Consider the following 27,324-nt stretch of genomic DNA (forward strand, 5'->3'; position numbering starts at 1 on the left):
TTTGCAGTGTAGACAAACCCACTCATGTGACCTGTCTGTTCTAGGACACCTATTTTTGTCATCTCCTGGTTCCATGTGTAGTTCCAATTGCTAGTAGTCACCTTTACCACTTATAGTCTGGGATCCAGTTTCAGTGGGTCAACCTTTACCTTCACATTTTAAGTATAGGGGACTGCATGCCACCCCCACGTAGTTCCTTGTGGCCAGGCTCAAGTACACTATACCTTAATCTCCTCAACTGGGGGGGTGGGTCTCAGTATATTCGGCAGGGCTTCTATGTATTGAACAGTGCTCCCCTTCTGAGGGTCTCATTTGTTAATAAAAGGTTTAACTGAAACACGAGAAAGCCCTTCACCCAGGCAGGGAGGTCACCTCTATCGGAGTTAACAGGTTTAGTGTAGCTGTGTTGGTCCCAGGATATTAGGGAGACAAGGTGGGTCAGATAATCTCTCTTATTGGACCAACTTCTGTTGATGAAAGAGACACACTTTCAAGCTTGCACAGAGCTCCTGTGCAGCTCTGGGAAAGGTACTCAGGGTGTTTCAGCTAAATACAAGGTAGAACAGGTAGTTTAGCATGAAAAGTAAAATGTTGTAAGAGACCATTCAAGGTGAAGTGGCCAGTGAAAACCTCTGCAGTCACAGGACAAAGGAAGGTTAGTGGGTTACAGACTGTGGTAATGAATTACAAATCCAGTGTCTTTACTGAGTCCATGATTTTTAGTGTCTAGCAACGTTACGAATTTCAGTTCCTGGGCTCCTCTTTTGAAGGTGTTGTGCAGGTTTTAGTTGAGGATGAGGACTGAGAGGTCAGATGTGGAGGGATCACTTTGTGAAAAGTGTTCACCCACAGGTGATGGGGTGTTTTTGTCTTTTATCATTTTACTGCATAAGTTCATAGGAGAGCATAGTGATTGTCTTGCTTCACTGACAGAGTTGTTCTTATCAGTTTATCAGTCCCACCTCCAATCCCTTTTCCCCCACAAAGCACTCTCAATCTTCAGTCGTTCCCTGGAGTAAGGGCCTTCGCAGGATCTTCTTGATGTCTGCAGCTTTTCTCAAGGGCCTGGTGCTGCAGGGCTTATTCCCCTTAGATGAAATCCTGGCTCCAGACATCAATGGCAAAATTCCTATTGACCTAATGGAAGCAGGATTTCAACTCCTTATCCCTGGAATCTGATAGATCATTCATGGAATAAAGTACCATTCATGGTGAATAAGAGCTCAATTCTGACATTAAGAACGGCTGCAGGAGTAGAGGAAAGATACTGATGCTTCCACCAGCAGAATTCAGTATCAAGAGGCTGCTCTCCAATTAGCATTAGTTACACAGAGAACCAAACCTAATGATGGCATGAATGCAGTCTGGGGGACCAGAGCACGTAAGTGTGGTTTGCTTTCTTCTGCAGAGTTAGTGGTTTTACTTCCCTAACTTGCCCCTTATTGAACTATATATTAGACCAGTGTTTCCCAAACTTGGGACGCCACTTATTCAGGGAAAGCCCCTGGCGGGCCGAACCAGTTTGTTTACCTGCTGCGTCCGCAGGTTCGGCCAATCGCAGCTCCCACTGACTGCGGTTTGCCACTACAGGCCAAAGGGGGCTGCGGGAAGTGGTGCGGGCCAAGGGACGTACCGGCCACCGCTTCCTGCAGCCCCCACTGGCCTGCAGCAGCGAACCGCGGCCAGTGGGAGCCGCAATCGGCCGAACCTGCGGACGCGGCAGGTAAACAAACTGGTCCGGCCCGCCAGGGGCTTTCCCTGAACAAGCGCGTCCCACGTTTGAGAAACACTGTATTAGACCAATACTACTGAAGGGACTTTCTCTCTGAAAGACTTCAATAGTCATATATGATTGTTTTTGTTAATAAACATATCTGGTTTTAGAGCCTGAATTAGAAAAGCACTATACCTGTCAAGTTTCCAAATGTTTGCTTTATGAGATTTTAGAAGAATATCACCTTGAATTTTTCCCCCTTTCCTTTTCTCTGGGTGGTAAACACCCAGCTCTTATCGTTCACTCACAACTGAAATTTGAATGAGTTCTAAAGACACTTTTATTGCCCTACTGTTTTTTGAGTCTAGGAATCAAAGAGACATCTGTTCAAATGAGCCTTTGAAAGGCTACATAAAAACTTGGCACATTAAGCTTTTGTGTGTGGATCCTCCCATTTGCTTGTGAACATAACTATTCAATCTATTCACATAGACAGATGTGCAAAATTTATAGGCAGCATTTTTGAGGCTTATTTGAAAGTATGGCCCCTAATATAACTAACCTTGTAAGGTTAAAAGATGTATTGAGACAAGGAAAAAAAGGCATTTCCCACCTTTGCAGGAAAAGGCTAAATCAGATTTTGATCAACTTCTCTGTATATATATATATCTTCTTACTATACGTTCCATTCTATGCATCCGATGAAGTGGATGAAGCAAAAGCTTATGCTCTAATAAATCTGTTAGTCTCTACGATGCCACAAGTACTCCTGTTCTTTTTGCGGATACACAAGTGGAAATTGCTTCACAGTGTTAGATTTTTGAAGCATGACTCTCTTCATAGTTGCTTCTTTCTAGGGTCACAGAAATGTATGGCAGAAAGGAACCTCTAAGAGTCATCTAGTTCAGTCTCTCATGCTGAGGCGGGTTTATGTCAACCTAGACCATATCTGACACGTGTCTAACCTGTTCTTAAAAGTCTCCAGTCATGGGAATTCCACAACCTCCCTTGGAAGCCTATTCCAGTGCTTACTTATTCTTACAGTTAGAAAGTTTTTCTTAATATCAAACCTAAATCTCTCTTGCTGCAGATTAAGCCCATTACTTCTTGTCCCAGCACCAGTGGACATGGAAATCAATTGATCACTGTCTTCTTTAGAACAGCCCTCAATGTATTTGAAGACTTATTACCCTTCAGTCTTCTTTTCTCAAGACTAAACATGCCAAGTTTTTTCAAACCTTTCCTCATAAGGTCAGGTTTTCTCAATTTATCATTTTTGTTGCTGTCCTCTGGACTCTCTCCAATTTGTTCACATCTCTCCTGAAGTGTGGTGCCCAAAATTGGACACAGTACTTCAGCTGAGGCCATCCAGCACCTAGTAGTGTGGGACAGTTGCCTCCCCTATGTTACATAAGACACTCCTGTTAGTATACCCCAGAATAATATTAGCCTTTTTCACAACTATGTCACATTGCTGACTCATATTCAATTTGTGATCCACTACAACCCCCAGATCCTTTTCAGCCGTACTACTGCCTAGCCAGTTATTCTCCATCTTCTATTTGTCCATTTAATTTGTCCTTCTTATTTGTCTTTCCACTTGCCTTAACTGAATTTAATCTTGTTGATTTCAGGCCAATTCTCTAATTAATCAAAGTCATTTTGAATTCTAATCCTGTCCTCCAAGGTACTAACAGCTCCTCTCAGCTTAGGTTCAAGTGCAAGTTTTATAAGAATGCTCTCCACTCCTTTATCCAAGTCATTAATGAAATAATACTGCACCCAGGACTGATCCCTGCTAACCCCACTAGAATATGTCCTCCCAGTTTGACAAACCATTGATCATTACTCCAACTATGGTCTTTCAAGCAGGTATGCATCCACTGATAGTAATTTCATCAAGACCACACGTCCCTAGTTTGTCACGTGGGACTGTGTTAAAAGCTTTACTAAAATCAAGATATCACGTCTACTCGTTCACTCCTATCCACCTGGCCAGTGACCCTGTCAAGGAAGGAAGTGAGGTTGGTTTGGTATGATTTGTTCTTGAAAAATTCATGCTGGCTATTCCTTATAACCCTATTATCCTCGAGGACCTTACAAATTGATTAATAATTTCTTCCAGTATCTTTCCAGGTATCAAAGTTAGGCTGACTGGTCTATAATTACCCTGATTGTTTTTGTTCCCTTTTGTTAAGATAGGTAACATGTTTGCCCTTCTTCTGTCCTCTGGGATCCCGCAGGTTTTCATGAATGCTTGAAGATAATTGCTATCGGTTCTGAGATCACTTCAGCTAATTCTCCTTAAGTACCCTAGGATAAATGCCATCAGACCCGATGGACTTGAATACATTATTTAAATATTCTTTAACCTCTTCTTTCCCTATTCTGTTTTATGTTCCTTCTCCCTTGTTGTTATTTATTGTTTTAAGTATCTGGACACAATTAACTCTTTTAGTGAAGACTAAAACAAAATAGGCATTAAACACAGTCTTCTTGATATCATGTGTTATTAGCTTGCTTTCCTAGAGAAACTGTGGACCTAAACTTTCCTTCGTTTTTCTCCTAATGTACCTCATAGAACCTCTTCTGATTGCCTTTTACACCCCTTGCTAGCGGTAACTCATTTTGTACTTTAGCTTTTCTGATTTTGTTCTTCCATGTTTGTACTATTTTTTTTTGTACAAGCAGCACAGCAGCACCGTCCTACAAATTGTCAAACTACTAAACTTGCAGTTAATATGGTTAACAGGAAAAAAGAACTTGAAAATTCAGATATGCTGGGTACATGTTGATCAATACAGTGTACAGGATGTTTAAGAACACAGAGATATTTCTATTCTTTCTTTCTCTAGCGGCCTACATGGGATAAAGTCATAATCAGTTATCCCATGGAATCTCTATATAATTTTTAATTTAAAAAAACCCTTATAATTTAGAAGGCCATATAATTTAGCATTAGTTTTCAAATACAAAGGCAGGTCCATCTATTTAGTTTAGATTTCAACAGTGTGTGTGTACATACATGCTATTATCATATAGAATGGATGTACAGGCTATATATTGAATCAACATACAAGTCACAAACTAAACCAAAGAGATAACAGAGTAAAGAAAAGAAGAGAGACTTTTTATCATCCCCCTTTCTTTCTTGACCTTCTCATGATAGACCTTCTGGACCTTTTCTAACAACATCTAAAAAAGGGTATGTGGGGAAATAATGTCCTGCTCATGCACAGTACACAATGTTCTCAAATTAACATTTTCTCTCTGATAGCTCAGGAACAAGATAATTACTCTCAGAGGACTGGCTACATGTAACTTTCCAAACCGTAGCCCATATACTGTATTTCAAATTTTACACTCAGGCAGGTTTACTGCACAGATACACTTGTTTGAATGCGTGATCATTAAGCAGTTTACTGATATAGCAGCTCATTCTGTAACAAACAATCCATCCACCCTTGCCCTTTGTTGTAAGGGAATTACAGGTCTCTCACCCATCTTCCAACCTTCTGCCTGTCACTCTCTCCATTTCTGTATCTCAAATGCAGGAAGCTTCCTTTAATATGGAATACCATTTAAACTACAGCAAATACATCTAGAACACATCTCCTCCCTTCTCTTCCTCTATTTTTAGGCTAAGCAGACAGCAGAAATTAATCACTGAAAAATGGAGACGAACTCAGTAGAATATCTGAAATAAAATTATCCTTCAAATTTTCCTTTTGAGGAACAGTTTGAATTAAAGAGTTTTGATTGGAGTGCAAACATTTATATTTTACAATACACATGCGTGAGTAATTCAGAAGCATTTTTGTCAGCAGTGTAGGAAGACCTCTAGTCTTACTCTCTGTAAGTGCTAGATCAAAGAAAATATTTTAGTGCCCATGTCTACTCTGGACACACAAAACCAGCCCTGGTGTAGAAAATAAATGCAGCAGTGTGAAGGTGAGGGAGGTCATTAAAACACTTATTAATGTTTTGGTTTTCAGCATAAATTAAAAAACACACCTTGTCCTACTCTCATTCTTACTATCATTTGCTTCATTAGGATTAAAAGGGAGGATGAAAAAGAGGCTTTGATATTCCAGTATGTGATTCTAGGTTATTTTATCTAAGAATGCAGCACGTCAAGAAAAGGAAAAGACTTTGAAAAGTAAGAATTAAAATAGCATATTTAATATATTTATTTAGGAGTTTACTTCATCATCATTAATTAAGCTCCCATTTGGATCACAAACTTGAACAGGATTTTTTTTTCCTCCCCCTTTTAAAATAGAAGCATTTTTGCCAGGAGGGTTTGTCAAGTCTCTCACGGTACTAATTATGATGAAATAAAATTTATAAGCAAATCTCTTCCAAAAATTGAGTTTACCAAATTGTGTGTTAATTGTACTTTGAACTTAGATTACTTGATAAAGTAAATTAAGCTTCCCACAATTAGAGCACTAAGGCACCAATTCAGCACCCATTAAGCATATGTCTAACTTTAAGTGTATGAGCAGTCCCACACACTTCTCATTGGCTAAAGTAGGCACAAGCTTCAGGTTACAACCAGATCATAATTGAAAATAGATATGATTTCGGTAGACTTGTTTGAGATGGTGCTTTTTATTGTGTAGAAAAAATGCTTTAACAACCACAATGAGAGCTCACATTCTGCAGAGGAAGGAAATTATAAATAGTCTCTCACATTAATACAGTGACACAAAGAATAATTGAAATATCTATGAGTTTTGTAGTGTGGCAGCAGATACATGCAAATCACTGTCGGGCAGGAAGGAAAAATAAACCTACATGCATTACAGCTAGGACAAACCCAGCTGAACACAGAGTAAAGTGGCAGAAGGCTTTGAAAGTGGTACAAAGGCTCATGAAAATAGGATGAGTTGTTTTGTTTTTGTTTTTTGTTTGTTTTAAAGGTAAAATCTTAGGCATATTAGGCCTATTTGCTTTGGGAACCCTCTTACATCTTGATGATTGAGAGGGCATTTTTTCCAGTTTTCTAATATTTTCTAAACATTGGAAGAGGCAAAGCTGAATAGACAATTAATATACTGGCAACAAATTGTTCTTTCTACACACAAGATAATGGGTTTTTCTCTATACTGATAACCTGAAGTTACCTTTAAGCACAATAACAGCTCATCTCCAATCATAGCATTTGATAATCCTGGATTTTGCTGAGGGCACCAAATTCTGACAGAAAAGCTATTAGGCTTCTACAAAACAATCATTTTAGTAGGAGGCAACATATGCCTGTGTTGTCATTTACATTCACAGCCACCAAAAGAAACTGAAATGCTAAGTGCTGGGTCTTGGAGTGACTGGAATGCTCCACCAGGGGGAAATCATGGAATGGTAACAGAATTGCAACTCGTGGGAGTCTGCGGGAAATGTATACGCATCCCTTCATGCCCATTCTGGATGGCACGTGATTCCTTGTTTATAGTTTCCTGTTCATCGGGGGGGTGAGTCCATATGGTAGAGGCTGCATGGGTTAGGGCAGGAAGATCCTGATAGAGCATCATGCCAAGGAAGTTTTAGGGCTTAAAGATATAGGGGGTCTCTTGATTAGACCCCTCTGGGTTAACATAATACTCTCCCTCTTGGAGCAGTGCATCAGCCTTGTCATTCTGTGATCCCAGGGAGTAGGAGATATAGTCAAAATGGGAAAAAGAATAGGGCCCACAAAAGTTGTTGCTGATTGAGGACCTTGTCCCTGCATAATGAACAGTTCTTGTGGTCATCGTAAACCTGAACTGGATAATTAGCACCTTTCAAGGTAGGGGTGCCACTCCCTGAAGGTGACTTTAATTGCCAGAAGTTTTTTTATCTAAGATTTCATAATTTTGCTCCACAAGAATGAGCTTTCTAGAATAGAAGACTCACAGATGCAGTACCTCCTGAGTACTGTACATTTGGGAGAGCACTGCTGAGAATTCTTTGTTGAAGGTGTCTGCTTTGACAATAAAAGCTTGTGTGCTACAGGAGTGGGCTAGCATGGGAGTGGTGATGAATGTGAGCTTTAGTTGCTCAAAGACATGCTGGACCTCAGGGACCAAAGGAACTTGGTATTCTCACAGAGCAGAGAGGTAAGGGGTATGATTTGCTCAGAGAACCTTGGAATAAACTGACAGAAATAGCCTTCAAAGCCCTAGAAGTGCTGTAGATATTGGATATTTCAGGGTGTTGCCCAATGACAGTTCACTACTACCTTACATGGGCTTATTTTGATACCCTCTGAAGACAAGATAAACCCCAGAAACACTATGAAGATATGGGTGAAGGTGTACTTCTCCATCTTGTCATATAGGCCTTGTTGGTCAAGTCTCTCCAGAATGGCTTGGACATGTACACTATATTGCTCAGGGTTGTCATCAAGTATATCATCAAGATACACTACTACAAACAGGTCCAGGATGTTCCAAAGGATGATTTGATTGGGGATTGGTCCTGCTTTGAGCATGGGGTTGGACTAGATGACCTCGTGAGGTCCCTTCCAACCCTGATATTCTATGATTCTATGATTCTATGACAAGATGTTGGAACATGATGGGAGCATTTGTTAGACTGAATGGCATTACAAGGTACTCAAAATGGCCATAGTGGTAAAGGTAGTCTTCCATTCATCTCCCACTCTGATGCGACAATGTTATATGCTCCCCAGTCTCGTTTCATGAACTTTCAGGCCACACAGCCCAATGGTTTGGGGATCAATTCTTTATTGTTATCTGATTCAGGGCTCAGTAGTCAACACAGATGCAGAGACTGCCACTTTTTATTTTATTTTTACAAAGAGGACTGGTGGCCCAGCCGGTGAGGTCTATTAGTGAATGAATCTCTCAGCCAGGTTCTCCCGGAGGTATATGCATAGGGTGGCCAGCTCAGACTCTGACATGGCATAAATATGGCCACATTGACTCTTCCCTCTGGGTTGCAAGTCTACAGGGCAGTTGTTGTCTCTGTAGAGGCAGGGAATCAATGTTTTTCTTTTCAAATACATCAGCAAAGTCACCATATTTAGAAGGGAATTGGGGTATAGAGCTGGCAGGAGACACTGCCAGGCCAGTCATCCCTGACTGAGTCCCCCTAAGGATAGTTATGTGCCTCCCACATGCTTGAACCAAACAATGCCGTCAGCAGAACTCCAAGGGAAAACTGACCCTTTACTCCTACCAGTGGATGAGATGGTTATGGAGGGTCATCTAGGAGATGCCTAGGCTCAGGGGAAAGTGCAGGGAGAGGATCACAGTAAATGCAGTGTTTCTGGGTGTCTGAATGGTAACCTCCAAAGGCATGGTTTCTGTGGTCACTGGTCCACAGGATAGGAGGGACCTGTCAATTGTCTCTACTGAGACAATTGTCTCTACTGGACTCTACTGAGTCCAGGGCAGAGGTGATCTCTAAGGGGATTTTCAGGGTTTGTGATGTGATCACATTCATAGAATTATCAGCTGCTCATGAGTCAAAGGGGGCCCATTGCATAGAAAACTGTCGGGATTGTCCAGGAATGCACAGCCAGGTCAGCACTTGAAGGTATGGAATCAAGCGGTGAGAACTGATGTGTGATTTGGCGAAGACTGGAGCTGGGGTCTCAGGAGTATACCCTGTCATGACACCCAGGCCAGCCCCTCTTACTGAGCCTGTGCCTGCTTGTTTTCCACATCCCTTTGGGTTGGGTTTCCCGGAGGGCAGAAGAAGATGGGGTGGCCTGGCTCACTCCCATAGAAGCATAGGTTAAGGCAATGTCATTGTTCAGTTGCTGAAGGGCCATGTCTACCTGCATCAGCTCAGTGTGCTGTGCAGGATGTGATAACTGGGGCACGGGCCAGGCAGCTGCGATGATCCTCTTCTTTCCTCCTGCTGCTCACACAACCGATTGTTGATCTGAATTGCAAGGTCAATGAAGGCATCCAATCTCCTCAGGCCAGCTCGTCCTTAGCCTTCTACCGCAAGCCCTATCAGAATTGCTATAGCGGGAACACCTTGTTCCACTCTGTATCAGTTGTGAGTCAACAGAGTTGTGCGGCACAGGAGGCAGCTGTGCCTTTGCCCCTGCCAGAGTTTCCATAGGGTGCTCTTGGCCAAGGGGATGCGATGGAAGCCATCAAAGAGTGTTGAGATCAACTGTAGGAAGGCATTCTAGTTGGTTAGCAATGGCTTATCACCATCCAGTGAGGGGAAGGCCCGGTGCAATGCTTCCCTGGTCAACAGGCTAATTACCAGGCCTATCTTGGCTTGGTGGGAAGAGTAAACTTGTGGGTGAAGTAAGAACAGGAGGGGGCCCTGAGAAGCTCTGATGTTTCCCAGCGAAGCATTCTATCACGGGAATTGACAGTCCTTGTTTGGAGGGTGATGGGTCTGAAGCACACCGTTCTCTGAGGGAAGCTGAAGTACTTGTTCCCACAGCATCTGGGTTCTGGTTGTCAGCTGCGTCATTTGGACCCGCATCTCTAGGTTGTCTGCCTGAAGGTGGACAACCCACTCCAGCGATTCTGGCACTCCTTGGGGAGGGGGAGCTCTGCTGGTTCCATCATTCCCCATGGAGCAAACCCCAGAGGAGTTAGAGTGGCCTGTGAAAACTATCACAACTGGTACTTGGGTGGTTAACCTTAACAGTCAGAGCAGGAGTCAGGAGTTGACCAAAGGCCAGAGCTGGATTCAGAGTTGGGAGTCAAGCCGGGGTGATGAGTCAGAGACTGGGGCAGGAAACAAGAACACGTCACGGATGCAGGAGCCAACAACAGGTCAGGATAGCACAGCTCAGAAGTCAGGTGAGAAGGCAGGGTTTGATGCAGTAGCCAGCTGGGAAGTCATCCAGTTTTACGGACAACTTCCTGTGCTTCCTTCTAGATTAAATAGTACATCCAGACCAATTGACAGGGCTGGGTGCTCCTCCAATCAGGACACCCAGGGGTAGTGCCTCTGGTGGAACCAGGGTTATATTAGCCACTCAGCCCACAGTAACTAGCAAATGCCTGAGGATGGTTGGGATGCAAATGTTGCCTGGGAACCTGGTTCCTGACCCATGAGATCCTCACACCCTGCTGGTGTGATCTAAAAGTTCCCTAGTGCGCTTTAACATAATACTATTTGAAACAATTCTATGTTGACATGCCCCTAGGAAGCTTTTAATTCCACCAGCATGGTCGACGTGGATCAATTAATGTGCAACATATTAATGAGCTTTAGAAATCACACACCACCAATATGCATTGTTGCCCCATGTATACAAGACCTTATGCTCCTTAAGATGGAGATAGACACTTCATGGGATTTTTGAAAATGCCTTGCTGCCTAACTTCCACTGAAATGAGGCACCTAGGAGTTTTTGCAAATTTCCCTGTTGGGTTATCTACGTATATACGTGCCTAAATACTTTTTAAAATCTGGCCCCATGTCACTGGAATAGAAATTACCAAGTGGGGATATCTGAGCAGAGTCAGCTCCCATGACTTCCATGGAGTTCCATTCAGTTCAACTATAACAATATAATACCAGTTGAAGGATGACCCCCAAAGGTTTCAATTCTATTGATTCAAAATGTTTGAGGGGAGATGGCTGAGGAAAAGAATTTCAGAAGAAATTAGACCAGTCCAGTGTCTGAATCCCTTTAGGGCACATCACAAGACTCTCCTCTTTGATAAAGCCTTCCTACCATAACTGGATTTGGGTACCTCCCTCCTTCCCCCACAAAAAGAGAGCACTACTCAAGAAAAATGAGATGAGCACTTCCATGAAGTTAATTAGGTATATTTTTATGTTGATCTATTTTACCTGAGAAGCACTTATCACTGTGGTGCTGGGTGCTATAAAAAAGCAGGTTATAAATCAAGAGATCCTTTTCAAAATTTGAACCTGAATTCAGACTCAAAAAACCCCTCAGATTCCCCTACATCCCATGACACATAAAACTAAGGGCATTTGGATTGGTGTCTTCATTGTTAATAGAGATAACAATAGCATTTTGAAACAGTGAGCTCCAAGACAATTTTCCAAGTGAACGGCTATATGATAGTAAAGTACATTAATTGATTAAGTAAAAGTTTGCTCTCCCAAACTGTTTGCAAACTTTTTTCAATTTTACCACAAAAATGTCATGACTCAAATAATAGCTGTTCCTCTGAGCTCTTGTCCTAGTCTGTATAAAATAATGCGACAATCTAGGCAAACTATATTCCATGCTGTTACTTTTCTAACTTTTAATTTTTAAATGTGTCACTCTTTTTGATGTATTTTAGGAACACATAATATTGATTTAGCAGCAATCATCACCTACAGTTTTTTGTTTATGCTCTAACACATTAATCTACTGCACAGTGCAGCACTGGAAATCTTCCTATGAACTGCAGTTAAAAAATAATATGACACACTTAAATTCCTACTAAGTTTTAAACACACGTTACCTCCCTGTTAAGCATGTACATGGTGCAGTGCTTAGTAAATAACTTATGTATTTGTTATCGTCAATCTTGTCATTATGGACTGGTTATTGATAAATTAGTGTGGTTAATTATTAAAGAATGCCAAGCATGTTCCAGATTAATGTAATTACTTCTGGCTTCCTACCCCCATGTGCTTAATGCGATGGATCCCAACCAGAGGCATAGTCTCCATCCACCATATTGATTAATGACACAAGCAACAGGTTATCCTCTCCAAGTGGCCAATTTATAACCAATCTGCATGCAGAATTCTCACTGAAGTTCCGTGCATGAAGGGGCTGCTGCAGGCTCATGCCTAAAGGCAGTAATGAGACTATTAGATCATTGAGACTAGGACTGTGTGATTTCTTCATTCTGAGAATTGAGTTTTCCTTATTCTCCTTAAATCTTCCTCTTCTATGCATCCACTCACATAAGAGACCCAAAAATATAGATTAACATTAATGCTGCTTCTCGAATCAAGATTTTTCTTCTTTGCTTACTCTGTGGGATTTAGTAAACTTAATACTTATTTGTAAAACATATTAAGATTATTGGATGAAAGGCAATATAGAAGTGCAAAGTATTGTTGTTATTATGGATTTTAACTGACCTTTATAATAATTTCACACAGAAACTGAAACAAATGCATTTTCATTTTGTTTGTCAGATCCACTCTGGGTCTCAAATGTGTTGCATTGTATGTAAGATTTTCACAGATTTTGCACCTGAAAACTTTTTTCATCTGCAAACCCTAGTCCTCTCATAGGGTTACCTAGTCCTGGCAAAAGACTGTGATTCAACAAATTACTGGTAATTAAGCAAATTACTTTAACTTTAAAACACATGCTTAAGTCCATCCATATGCACATACTTAAGTGTTTGGCTGAATAGGAACAGACTTAAAAACATGAATTTATGAATCAGGGCCAAAAGCAACAACAAGACTGGACCTTGCAGGTTTTATAATCCCGAGTCTGAATAAATCTACAATAACAGAAACTTCCCTTTATGGTTTTTTGGTTTTTTATGGTCAGTAATCTGTCTGGGGTGGAGTGTTAGCACAATCTATTACAATACAATTTTTAACATAGCATTTTAAATGACTCTTCTTACCAGTTGCTCTCCTTCTACACCCCATGCTGCATACTGTAAAACTGAATCCTCTACTTCTGGAGGGTTTAACTCCCAAACTTCCCTTGAAAAAATGTAAACATTTTTACTTGAACACATTAATACCACCACATTTTTTTAAACATTGAAACTTAATCATATTGTATTGAAAAAACAAAATGACTTACCTTGTACGTATGTTATAAATCACATATGAAGCCGTGTAAGAATAATGAAAAACCTGTAACAAGACAGAAAGATAGATCCAGTATTTATAGCTCTCATTCAGTGTGAAGAACATATTATATTGCCAATATTTATCGTCTTCCAATATGTCCATACGTTTGTTTCCTTGTTACCTAAATTAAAGTTTGTGTCAGTATTAATTATAATTAATAGGTCTGAAATATGGTTTGAATGCAGTATGAAGAACAAACAGTGTTTGGGGTGTACCCCACTGTTCTAAATGTACAGTATGGTTAGTTAATTTCATGCAAAATGGTCATGCAAAAAAATCAGGCAAACTTTCCCCTACTGCAAAATAATTCCCTTGTTTGAGAAAACAATACAAATTACTAGGAAGAAAATATTTTCTCTCTTACAAATATATACCAATTTATAGTCAAAACCAAGGCTTAAGTCTGGACCTCCCCGTCAGTTCTGTAACTTTTAGTGGACATAGATATGTCAAATGACAGCCACCTGACTAGCCCATCGTGGATGGTTACAAACAGAATATTTAATTGGGAACGATATAATAGTAAGGAGAACAGACAGGTACAGAATAATACTCCTACAAAAGTATTCATTTAGGCTAAATTAACTGACTCCTAAAGACAGAAGTGTTGTGTTTTGCTACAAAGAGTATTGGAGGGTTGAAAATTAGGAAGACGTACAGGAAGATTATGGGGAGAGAGAGATAGTGTTACATAATGAGAATCAAGCAAAGGGTTTTTATCTGAACAATCAGAATGCAAAGATGCTATAAAACATCTACTGCGAAATAAGAAAATAGGTTGGTAAAACTCTACCTAGCCACACTGAAATGTATCTGAGGGTTATATCATGTTACTATGTATTAGTCAACTAAAATCTGTTACACTTATTTTGTCAGTCCTCATAAGAAAAATAAATCCTCAGATAGACAATGATAATAAAACACAAGAGGCTTTTCCTAGTTAAAAAAAGAAGGACTACATTTAAGTAACTAATAAACAAATGAAATCAATCTCAAGAAGATGGTTTATAACATTTATATTCTCTATACCACTAAGATATTTGCATGCATTTGACAATGAATGAACAACTTAGATTTCTATTGTAATAAAATTAACAGAAAAACATAGTAGGAAACATAGTTATGAACTACTCCTTCTTCACAATTAACATTTGAAAGGTGTGAAATAACAATACTGGTTTAAACTTTCTGGAACTGTCATCTCTGCACTGTGCAAGGCTAAAACAGGACCACCAGACCTAAAGCTGCAGTGGGCACTGGAATTTCAACTCAGATATTGAAGAAAGTGGCTTGACTTTTCTGTGACTCACTCTCCCACTCTGTGAAAAAGGAATAATGATATCTACCAACCTTTGTGAGGTGTTTGGAGATCTACAGATGAGAAGTGCTATATAATAGCTTTAAATCTAATCATAATAAAACAATAACAATAATCCAAAGGGAACATGGGAGAAAGGGACACCTGGAAATGTGGATATCGCTATGAAGCCATCTCCCTCAAAGAATAATGTGCTAATACAACTGGGATGTTGTTTTGGGAGAGTGGGATACCTCATAAGATACTGAATTTTAAAAATAAAATAGGAATATGATTAAAAATGCTATGTCTTATGAAGTACTCAAATCCCCTAAAGGCATTATCCCAACTGGGTGAACAGAGAGATTGCTCTCATTGTGACAACCATATTTTCAAATTTTGTTTTTCCTGGGTATCCTTTGAATTTCAACAGAGAATTAATTAAAGGATCCATAGAGACACCATTCCTCTTAGGGAAGCTACAATTCCTTGCAGGTTCCTATCTCCACTCAAATAATAAATTAAATATAAGGGTCCTTTTCTTCCCCCAAGGAAACTACAGAAATTAAGCCCCTTCCCTGACCACACACATCAACACATAACCGTTTAGGGTATTTATTGAGCATTAGTGAAATATTAAAATCCAGAAAGATTGTTCTATCCAATAAGAACCTCAAATCCTTAACAATGCCAGCCTTCCCATTTTACTTTATTGGGCCTGTGGATGCTACTTACATTATAAGTAAATATAAGCTGATGCCTCAAGGAAAATTTTAAAAACATTCAATTTGGAAGCAATTGTTCAGCAGATTTACAAACTATTCTATATTTTCCCCACATTTCTTCATTACTAAGGATATCTGGTTGGAAATGGAACTGCTGCCATTTTAGGGCCTAGTTCAGTCACCTTTCCTGACAGACCTTTCCAGGACAAACACCCTGACTCTATGAGAAGTCCCATAAAAAACAATCAACTTATCAGTTTTGGTGTCTGGAGAGTCTAGGAGAAGAATATGGAATAAGAGTTGATGAACTTGTAATGAACAAGGGCTGTTTCCATGAAAACTAAATAAAAGATAGGCAAGAGGATACTGAAAAACACGTATGGTGTGAGTAGGCTATCCCCATCAATAACTCTTTAAAATAATTGAATGGAACTTAAAATATTTTAATTATGTAACCTTTATATCAAATATTCTTTATTTCATTTAAGACAGTTATGTATGTTTTCACAATAAGTACCAAATAAAGTGTTAAGTGGAGTATGTTTTAGGAAGAGATGTAGAACTACAAAGTTATTTTGATTGATAGGTTTAACACAAACTATTATTACATACAAAGTGAAGGGTATTTTATATTCCATTTAATTCCCTCTCCTTTTTGTTACTTAAAAATCTCGATCTAAATATGTATGAGCTTTGTGTTGAAAGTATCGGTGTCTCCAAAATAATTCCTACAGTTGGAAGAAACTGACATTACAAAAGGTTATTTACAAAGGAATCTTGTCATTTTGCTTGAATCTTTCATGCTTGTTTAATTTTAAAAAAAAAGAAGCACTACTCATAAATAACAAATAGGATGACTGGTTGTTCATACTAGTTGTAATAGCCAGACACACTAAAAAAATCACTGACTAGAATCAAAATATTTAGAGGTTCAAAGTGATTTCACTCTTTAAACTCTCATTGCTATAATATGAGTTATATCCTCAGACAGGCTCCAACTGCTTTGTACTGTTGTGGAGGCCTAATGCTGGCTTAACCAGCCCCTTTAAGATTTCACTGATGTTAGGGAATCTTCTGGTTGTATAGAGATGATGCAGTGGCTCCTAGGCCACTCTTCTCTTGACGCGGCACATGGGGAGTGGTCAGGGAAAAGGGGGCATGGCTGGGACATCCGTATTCCCTTTTGGAATCAAGAGCAGCTAGCATAAATCAGAGAAGCTCTGAGGTAGGCTTTATTTATGCTGGAGACTGGATTGGCAACCAGACAGGCCCAGGACCTGCGGGGTGAAGTGATAGCTTAGCTCTATTTTTGTCCCCTCTCACCAGACTTGCATTAAGCTCAGCCCAGACAGACCAGAGAATCTGACCCTGTATAGCTTTCTTTGTGAAGGTTGTTTCATCCCCTTTGTAAGATTTAATGCTAAATTATCTGATTTTCCCTTTCACCTCTGCATCCCCAAACATTTCTTATAGTCCCTGCCTTCTAGTAATTATGGTGGTGGCTATAAGCATATAAGCATGCTCAAAGACTACATCATGATTAACCTTTCAAACATGTCACCTGAGTTACCTTAGCAGTAATTCTAACGGACTTCACAGAAGCAAAGTTCACTAGTATCTGATGAAAGAAAAGCATACTGAGGAAAAGGAGGGAAGAACATAGAGAGAACAGAGAGAAGAAGGTCCAGCTATGTATAAGGAAGGCAATGGATGAATGGGAAAGCAGGGAGAGCCTCTTGCAGATGGATCAAAGAGGGAGGGGCAATGCAACCTTACTTGTGTTTTAAAAAGTTAAATACAGTCGGATCATCTCTGCACCATTATGCTCAAGTCTTTATCTTGTATCAGTTTATTCACTGGGGGAAAGTGAAGAAAGGACAGTGGCCTGCATTTTTCAACCACACTACTGTATTTTTCAGAGAGGCCCCTATGAGGATATTACAGTGGGAACATGAAATGTACATGTCCCAGTATGGGATGTATGCTTGCCAAGGCTCACTGGTCTACGGCAAATAAATGACATTGGACATGTCTGCTGTGATATGTTAGAAAATGTTCCCCCCATCTGCTGGCAATGTTGATTTAGAAACTCTGAAAATGGACTTTTAGATAAAATAGATAGCATATGCCCCCTCTGAATATTTTGTTTATTTTTTCTCCCACCAGTATGCACTGAGTAACAGCTGTGGATTCTACATGTAACAGCTACTGAATATTACATATTTCTTCTCAAAAACAGCCCTTCGGAGTCTTCCATCAATTTGTAAAGTGAACACAGGCTTTCATCTGAGGGCATTCAACAATGGGGGAAAAATTCCTCTGCATTTATGTATGAGAAATCAACCTAAAAAACCTAATATTACAAAAGATCCAAAAGAAAAAGCAGCTTTAAGACAAACAGCTCCAGTCAAAACACATTAGAACAACAATCTATTATTCAGCAAAGAGTCAACAATAAAAAAACTTATCAATTATGATCTGAACCTTCAATCAACATATTGTCCTAGTTTTTAGCAATGCCCTTTATTTTCTGTGTGTCAAGGTACATCTTAGTCTTGCCGGGGTTCCTAAAAATGAATTATTGTCATGGAGCTCAATGCATGGTCTAACAGAATGTAAGTGCAGTTTCATGGCTCCACTAATTCTGTAATGTACCCCAGGAAATATTCAGTTGAAAGGACTGATTTAGAACATTTCTCAGCAGTGGAGTTTTTGAGCAAAATACAGCTAAGAGAACCCAACTAACAACACCAGCTGTGAGGTGATAAGTGTCCTCAGCTCCCATGCAAATCAATGGGAATTGACAAAACTCAGAGCATCACAACATTAGGCACTCTAGATTTTTGGGGAATCCAAGTACCCTTTAACTGCGTATTCTAACTTTATTCTCTATAGCATACCCTGATTACATTACTAAGGCCTTATTTACTTTAAGAAGCATAATGACATCACTTTGTTAGCTTGGAGGTTTTCAATTGTTTAAGTGGGCTGTGCTATATTTTAATTGTTTCCCTACCCAAACACTTGTACAAAGTGTGCATATGCACTTTGAGTTAGATTCTCTAACTCTTACTCCACCTGAGTTCTATCATACACAGTGAATTCTCCCATTTGATTTAAATTAGAATACTTGTAAGGCATGATAGCACTTGGTATGAGTAAGAGTGGCAGAATCTGGCTCTATATAAATAAATACGTTAAAATCAGCATGCCTCATGTGCTCTCAAGTATTTCCTCCAGTCATATCAAAGTTTAGCTTCCTCTTCCAACTAAATGAGACAGATGTCTGATATGCAGTATCCCCACTATTTATTTTTGTTTATTTTATGTGGATTTAACCAAACAACAAGAAGAATGTCTATTCTGGGCCTCTTAGTGCTCTTCCTGTTAATTAAAATTGCAATGCAAATAGCATTACAAAATTAAACCGGCAGCATATTCCAGCATGACCACTGCCACTTATCTCCACAGGGACCCTATGGCATGGAGAGAGAAGCAGTTTCTCAAGTAAAAAGGCACCAAGCTATGAAGATCTTTATTATAGGTCAGTGGGTTATTAGATATTTTATAGGTAATATTTACACTCCGGTCACACAAAGGTAAATTCTAGGAGGCTAGCCAGATAATTTCTGCCTTAAAGAGAATAGTTAATTTTCTTTAGTTATAGAAAGCATTTATTGCCATAAAATCTGCATGTCGTCCCAATAATAAAAACACAAGTCTGAAAATAACACTGTCCTCCTCCCCAACAGAATGCAAATGACTGATGCTATTGTTGCAGAGTTACAAACTTTGGTTGTTAGACTGTTCAGCTGAGAGAACTAAATTTTCCTGAGCTCAGCTCACATAAGAAAAATAAAACTAAAAGAGGTTTGTTTTTTACAGTCATCGTTACTACAGCACATATTGCAAAATGAATAGGAATTAAGAAATAAAGGGAATGAAAACACTGTAAAAAGGAAAAATAACAAAAAAGCTAAAAAAGCTACCTTAAAATATATTCACTTCTTCATTCATCCATGAACACTCACCACTGAAAGATCTACACAGTACGGAAGTAAGAAGACTGTGCTGTTATCATATTGATTTGGTTATTGTCATATATAGGGAACGTTGGTTGTAGCTGTTGATGTGCTTGTAGAAGCAGTGACAGAGTGACTTCGTTTTCAATTTTTTGTTACAATTAAAATTTCAAAAACTTTTTTGATCATTGACTTATGTGCAATTTAAAAGATTTTAAGAACAAAGTGTTCATTATAATCATCTAGCCTGGTCTCCTGCATGCATAACACAGGTCATGGAGCCTCATCCAGTATGCCTCTAATCCAGAATAAAACGTCACAACATTCCAAGTACTTTACTTTTATTAGACAAAGGAAAAAAATGTTTCATGTTTTGACTCTGGGAGAAAAGGCAATTGGAATAAAATAGAAGTCTCCAGCATAAGCAATAAACTACAAATAATACACACGTACACAACAACAGGTTAGAGAGAACAGAAAAGGAGCAAAATAAAAGACAGGCATGAGACTGGCATGAAGGAAATACTGTCAAAGGTATGCTGGAACTGTTAAGTATATTGTACTATCACACTTATGATGCAATCAGATCAAGATGAAATGACACAGCAGATGGTAATTGTGACAAATAACTTTGTTTCCCTTTGGGTGAAAAACAAGGGAAAAAAGCAGATATTTATCATTCCTCTAAAGTAGGAACATTTTACAAGGTTCATTATGTACGTTAAATGTTTTACACCCAGAAGGCCACAGTCTGCTTTCACTTTTGTTGTATTTACACAGGTGGGATTCCAGTTTAAATTACTCCAAATTTGCACAATTTGTGCAACGTGCTGAGGTCCAAAATAAATGTGTGAGAGAGAGATTTCTAGACACCTAATTCATGTATTAAAAAACATTAATCTTGTTCACTCACTTGGGAGATGAACTGCAGATATCAAACCCACTTGAGGACAGATTCATTCCTTGTCTCTCTACTTCAGGAAACTGAGTTAACCTGGCATGAAACTGGTCCTTGCTTTACAGAGTCAAGATTCCAAACAGCAATTTCTCCCCACCCTTCTGCTCCAAAAAAATAAATCAACATTCATATAACAAACTTCCATTTCTTATTTACTTTGCGTTAACTTAAGGATATGTGTCTTTGCAAAGATTACAGTGCAAAGAAAATGGAATCAGTACCTAATGTGCCGAGACAGAACTTCCAGAAGGCAATAAAAATGATATATCCGGTTCTTTCCTTTGTGTTAAAAGATGTGTGGCTTCTCCATTAGTAAAACTTGTGATGTAGTTAATAAGCTGAAATTAGTAGCAGCATGTCTATTGCCCAAGGCAAGGATTTAGCTCATAGATGAATCCTTATTCCATTTTGCAATCTATCTACTAAATAAATTAGTAATGTCATCAATATCTGCACTGAAGTTAAAATTCACCTTTTCTTGACGCTGTATTAAAATTCCTCCTCCATTTTAAACATGCACCATTTGCTTACCGAACCTAACTCTGTGGCACTCTTCAGCACAGGAGCTGATATTAAAGAAGATTTAAAAACACTGAATTTAGCAGTGCCAATGTTGGAGTTTACTATGATCCTATAATGAGTTATTTGTGTGCACAGAATGCAATGTCAAGTGAAAAGTGAGCTTTGCCATTTTAACTTCAGAGCTGCAGGCACATTAAAACAATATGGATAAACTCTTGGGATGTGGATGAAGACAAGACACTGAATCAATAAAGGCTCAACTTTGTTTATCTATGAAAATTATGGGCCATGATTCAGCTAGGTACTTGAGCACATGCCTAACTTTAACCACCCGAGTAGCCCCACTGATTTCAATTGGGCTCTACTAAGTATTCCAAGTGAGGAACATGCTTAAGTACCTTGTTGAACTGGGGCTTGGACCCCAATCCAACAAAGCACTTCAGCATGGGCTTAAATTTAAGCACCCACAGGCTTCAATGATAACAACACAGGATCAAAAGTTTTGCAGGATCAAAGCCATGATCAGCAGAAAACAACTGTATTTTGTTAACAAATGAAAGTGTTATTCAGCAGGAATTTGGACCCAGACTTGTAAATCTTATTCATATGAGTAGCCCTTGCTTTCATGACTAGTCACATTGAGGCAATGGGGCTTCTCTAAATAATACAACTGCCACAGTTAGTGACACACAATCAAGTTCTGTTGATCATGGCCTTCTCTAAGGCCCATTGAAACCATTGGGAATCTTTCCAATGACAGCAGTAAATGCTGGATCCGGCCCCCAAGGACCAAAGAGACAAAGACTCCACAATATCATTTTTTTAAAAGAGGGGTTTGACATTTTTCTCTTTGGACACCATTATTCCTGCTCAGTTTTGAGTCTCATCATATTTATTCTGATCTCCTGAAACTGACAAGAAAAATTATCAGATTTTGCCAATAGAATTATCATCCTACTTCGCTGAAAAAAAATCATACATATTCAGGTCCACTCTATCTAAGCCCACCAACCAACAGGTCACCTGCATTCCCAGGATTCAATAAATTCACCCATTGAGAAGTTCTTGACAAACTAAAGGAGTTTTGACACAAGAATTGTGACTCTGACCCATGCCTTTCCTGGCAGGTGAAAGAGAGATATGAACAATTGGTGCCACTCCACAGTGAAATGCCCAAAACACCATTCAGAGAAGGAATCTTCCCTTCCTCCTTCAAACACTAGTCTGGCCAGCACCAAAGAAATCCACCATGGATACATTATTTCTAGCAAACTACTGCCCAGTGTCAAACCTGCCATTCCTGAGCAAGCTCATAGAGAAGCTAGATTTAATTAGAGGAATTGGCATTCTAGACCTGGTAAAACCTAGATTCAGGCATTCAGCATTCAACACTGTAGACCGTGAGATACTGCTTTTTCACCTGAGAGGGATAGCAGGCATCCAGAGTAATGCATTCAAATGGTTTGAGTACTTCCTGGAGGGACCCATTTAATGAACAGTTATGAGAAACTGCACCTCCACCACTACACTTCTTACTTGTGGAGTCCCACAAGGTTCAGTTCTCTTTCTGGTCCTTCTCAATGTTCACATACAATCGGTAGGTGAACAGGTGAGATGAGGTGGAGTCAAGTGCCAACAATATGCTTATTCTTCATCACATATGACCACACAACTACCCACCAAGATGGCACAATGCTTGGAGTAGTTCAGCTCATGGATGGAGAACAGCTGGCTACAACTGAATCTGAGCAACACAAAGGTGATGCAGATTATCAGAGGAAATATTCTGAACAGTATTCAGCCATGGTGAAGTCTTCTTGGTCAAAAGTACACATCCACAGTTGGCCAATTTGGTCCATAATTTAGGCGTACTCTTGGATTCCTCACTGACAGTAAATTCTCAAATAGCAGCATCTGTGAGTAACATTTTCTATCATCATCAGTTAGTTAGGAGACTCTGTCCCATCCTGACATGGCCTCATTTCTTCATGCCTTCATCACTTCTGAATTGGACTACAGCAAATACAATGTACATTGGCATGAAACCTTCAACACTTAGAAACCATCAGCTATTACAAAATGCTGCAGCACATTGCCTCATCAACACAGGCTACCATGAGCCTAGCAAATCGGTCCTTCGCTTTTGCTTTCTATACTGGCTTCCCACAGAATTCTGAATCAAGTTCAAAGTCTCAGTTCTTATCTTCAAGCTCCCTGGTTTGAGCTCAGGAGACTTAAAAGACCACCTAAAGCTTGGGGACGAAGATTGGCATCAACAAACTCTACTAAAACAAGACACTCCACCGCAGATGCTTCTCCCATTGGGGAGAGAATGAGAGAGCAAAGAACACGTGACAGATGTGTAGTCACATGGTTAATTCACCGCAAGACGAAGTTCAGTTACTACAGTGATGAGCGCAGTATACAAATCTATATAGAATAGAATAGTATCGATATCTGCCTATCTAATCTATCTAGCAATTGTGGCCTTTACTGATGCAGTATCTTATTTCTTAAAACTCTATATGCATTTATGAAGAGTTAATGCAAACTGGTTTGATGTGTTTGCAGCACTGAAGTTAAATGACAAGGTCATAACTTTGCAAAACATCATATTTATTTGATTCAATCAAGATAAATTACTTGTCATGATTGATAACAACCATTGTATATCATTGGTCATAATTTATGGATAGTATTAACACTTTTGGGTATGAAATATTGCCAGCCATAACAACTATATGCTGCCAAGCCAAAATAAATATAAGAGAGAGTCATTTCTAGACACCTAATTCATCTACAAGAAAAAAGGCTGTCAAGTAAGCCTAAACAAAAAGGCACATCTAGAAAATCTGCTGGAGCCTCAACTGCTCTGTGTATCATTTTTCACTAAGATTAATTACCTCAAGAAAAAGACATCTACTGTAGAGTGTTAATTAATTCACAATCAATTAAACTCAACTCAACTCACCAGCAGTATAATGTGATACAAGCTACAGTTGAGAATAGCTGTGAAACTTGATGTTTACTGCTAATTTAAAAACTAAGATATGTGGAGATGCGGCTCAATCATATTTGAATACATAACAATTTAAGATGAGTGAATTATTCAAAATAGAATTTTCACATTACTACTTTTGAAAGCCTAATACATTGCTGTCATTTGAAATTCTATTAGTTACACTATTATGTCAAATATGTTTCTTTTTGAGTCTTATTTGATGACTTAATACAAATAAAATATGGAACTGATTCTGATCTCACTCACCTTACACCATTATAAATCCAGTATGACTCCACTGAAATCAATGTTACACTGGTGTAAAACTGATGCAAGATCAAAATCAGGCCCCACCTAATTCCACATAACCCCTTCCTGTCTATGAGATATAATACTTTATACTGTAGCATCACATTCTAGCTATCTATTTTAAATATACTTTAAAAATTGACTTATGTTTAAAATATATTTTATTGTATACAGATTGTTTTCTTCTCTTGTACAGCATCCCACTCCTCAATATACTATGCATGTATAGGAGCCAGACTCTGATTTGGAATAGAAGAAGAGGAAAATAAGAAAAACTGGGGATTCAGCTCTCATGACAAAACCATGAATTTATCTCCATTTTAGATGGAAACCTTCAATTTAGGAGGTTACTGTCTCACTGAAGCCGCAGCCGTATGTGCAGAATGTGGCTTAAGAGATACTTGATACCAATACTTTAAATGACGCTCCCTCTTCCCCCTACCCCCAAAATTGATCTAGTTGGGTTCCACTCCATGGAGGCATCCTTTAGGGAAGAAGTCGTTTGGGCACATCTTTAATTCCTTGAGATTTATATTACTTGAGTCAAATCTCAGCTCTGGAGTTACTGGCCCACGGTGGTTGCAACGCACAGCCACATTGTCCTTGAAGGAGCTGAAGGAGGGATTGCGGTTTTCCAAGCCACAATTCTCCCCTAGGGCATTTTATGGTGCTTCAGCCTTCTCCTGAGCTACGGTACAGCCTGCTCTCTCTGTTAGTGCAGATGGAGATTGGAGCCAAGGCCCAGTCTCCTTCTCAGCCTATGGGGCAATGTGGTTCCCAGGCTTTGCAAGCTGTATACTTTCTAGGATTTCTGTAAAGGAGGTTGTGTGACGGCAGAGAGAATGTTGCACCGGTTTGAGTGAGCACACTGCTTTATACAGGATTATTTGCAGAAGCATGCATTAGCCTACCAAGGCAAAACATTTTTCCCCAGTGTGTAAAGAATGTGAGAGTCTCAGATTAAATTAGAAATACTTTTTCTTCCAGGCTATATATACTAATATGTGCACTGCATATGGAATAAAACACCTGGTTTTTGCAGCATAGAACTCAGCTGCAGCTGCTCTAAAATGATCATATAGAAGAGGAAATCAGGATATGTGATGAGACAATTTGGGGAAAAAAGGCGCTGGTCTCAATTTCATATCTTCTCCTCCAGCTGATGCAGCTCATACAGGCATCAGTCGGAACAGTAAGTTAGGAAATATCAGCTGCTCTTTTCATATCTGTTTATAAATGACATGGGGAGGAGAAGAAGAGACCCAGGAGAGCTGAAGAATGGAACAGCAGCAAGAAGCATGTGCCATGGGGGACTGAAAGATATGATGGACAGAGGAAGAAAGGAAACAAGGTAAGTGGAAGAAAAGATTTGAACCAGAAAACATGTCCTAGTAAGCAACACAGAGGAACGGAGAGAAGGAGCCAGAGCTACATATGCCAAGAAGGGAAAGTCAGACAAGAGTACAGAAGAAAAAAAGTAAATATAGAAGAACCTGAACAGAATTTAATAAAGGCTGTGAATGAAAGAGGAGAAAAATCAATAGAATCAAAGAATAGCACACCTGAGAGAAAGGGAAATAACCTCAAAGGGGAAGAAGAAATGAGCAGCGGGGGGTGGGGGGGGTAGAGAGGAATAAGGAGCTTGAGACATATGGGTGTGGTAATTGAAAAACACATGCACAGAAAAGGGCTGCTGTGACCTATGAAGGAAAGCTGCATGAAACACACAGGTTCAGGTCCTGCCTTCATGGAGAATAAAAGGAGCAAGCGGAACAGAAGAACAATTTGCCCCAGGAATCTGACTGGAAGCTCCAGTATTTAAATACCTGAGCTTCCGCAATAAGGCAATGGATGCTGGTTGCGTTATTTGGTATTGGTGCTGCTAATTTCTCTGTGTGGAGTTCTGTTTGGAGGGAGGGGGGAAGAGCAGGTGCATTAGATGGTCTTTATGTGGTTGTTTAGTGTGAGTTTTTCTTCCTTGGTACCAATTCAGTTCCTTCAGAAGGGAAAGTGCAAAGTTTTCTGGCAAATCCCTAACATGCTGAGGGCACTTAATGATGCTGGACCCACGGTGTCACCTAAATAGAGGCATAGCGTGTCCCTGTTTTAGACCTGTATTTATCTCCACTCCTCACAAATCTACCCATCCTCTCACTCTGGGTAAGTTATTTATATTTAAAAAAAAAAACACTGAAGCAAATCATTAATGATCTAGAAAACATTCTTTATGAGCAAGAAATTATCATTATTCATACAGATCCCAAAGGCAAGTGCTTTACAGACGTACAGGGATAGATTTTGCCCAGCCACCATGCAATATAATGGGTGGGACACAAAATATTCTCCTCACCTTGAACCTTCCGTATACCAGCCAGGCACAAATGGAATCCGTTGTCGTGCCCTCTGAGGGCACTAGGACACCCAGAGCCACCCTATGGGGTGCAGCAGGAAGTGTGTATGTTGGTGAGCACTGTGAAAACATATGTGTATTCTGCATGAGACTTCACAGTGGTCCTGAGTTACTTGTGTGGACCTCTATGGGGTTACTTTGTCTCAGAACCTGGTTATTCTGCCTTGGTTATTGTGTGTTTCGTTGCCTGCCTGTCACTAAAGCTCTGCCTGGTGTGAAGTTCAAGCTCTGTGTACAGCTTTCCCTACCACTTCTGAAAGCCAAGAGGTTCTCCCTTCCTATCTCATCAGTCATACTGTTATAGCCCACCCACCCACCGGCCTAGGACGTACACTATTTCACTGTGCCCTCTAGAATCCCAACTTTGATTTATACCGTCAAAAGGACTTACTTGTATACTTATGGTCAGATTCTGCTCTGACTTCCATTGTTTTTTATAGCAATGCAAATTCTATTGTTTTCACTGGAATTATACCGGCTTTACACCAGTGTGAGAAGACACTTGAGCCCATAGGAATAAGGTACACCAGTCTAACTGGAGATAGATTTAGATCTTAGTGTTAAATTTCCTTCTTGCTCATGCCC

General features: G+C 39.6%; 1 protein-coding gene across 3 annotated transcripts in view; it reads right to left on the minus strand.

Moving 5' to 3' along the window:
- DPP10 (dipeptidyl peptidase like 10) overlaps positions 1-27,324 on the minus strand; it is an 860,783-nt gene that overhangs the window by 88,914 nt on the left and 744,545 nt on the right. For all 3 annotated transcript variants that reach the window (XM_074967232.1, XM_074967233.1, XM_074967231.1), the window contains exons 6-7: positions 13,446-13,498; positions 13,261-13,342 (exon numbers count right to left, since the gene is read on the minus strand). In XM_074967232.1, the coding sequence (XP_074823333.1) occupies positions 13,261-13,342; positions 13,446-13,498 (135 nt within the window). The remainder of the gene's footprint in view (positions 1-13,260; positions 13,343-13,445; positions 13,499-27,324) is intronic.

Source organism: Natator depressus, chromosome 11 (genome assembly GCF_965152275.1).
Source record: "Natator depressus isolate rNatDep1 chromosome 11, rNatDep2.hap1, whole genome shotgun sequence".
Lineage (NCBI taxonomy): Eukaryota > Metazoa > Chordata > Testudines > Cheloniidae > Natator > Natator depressus.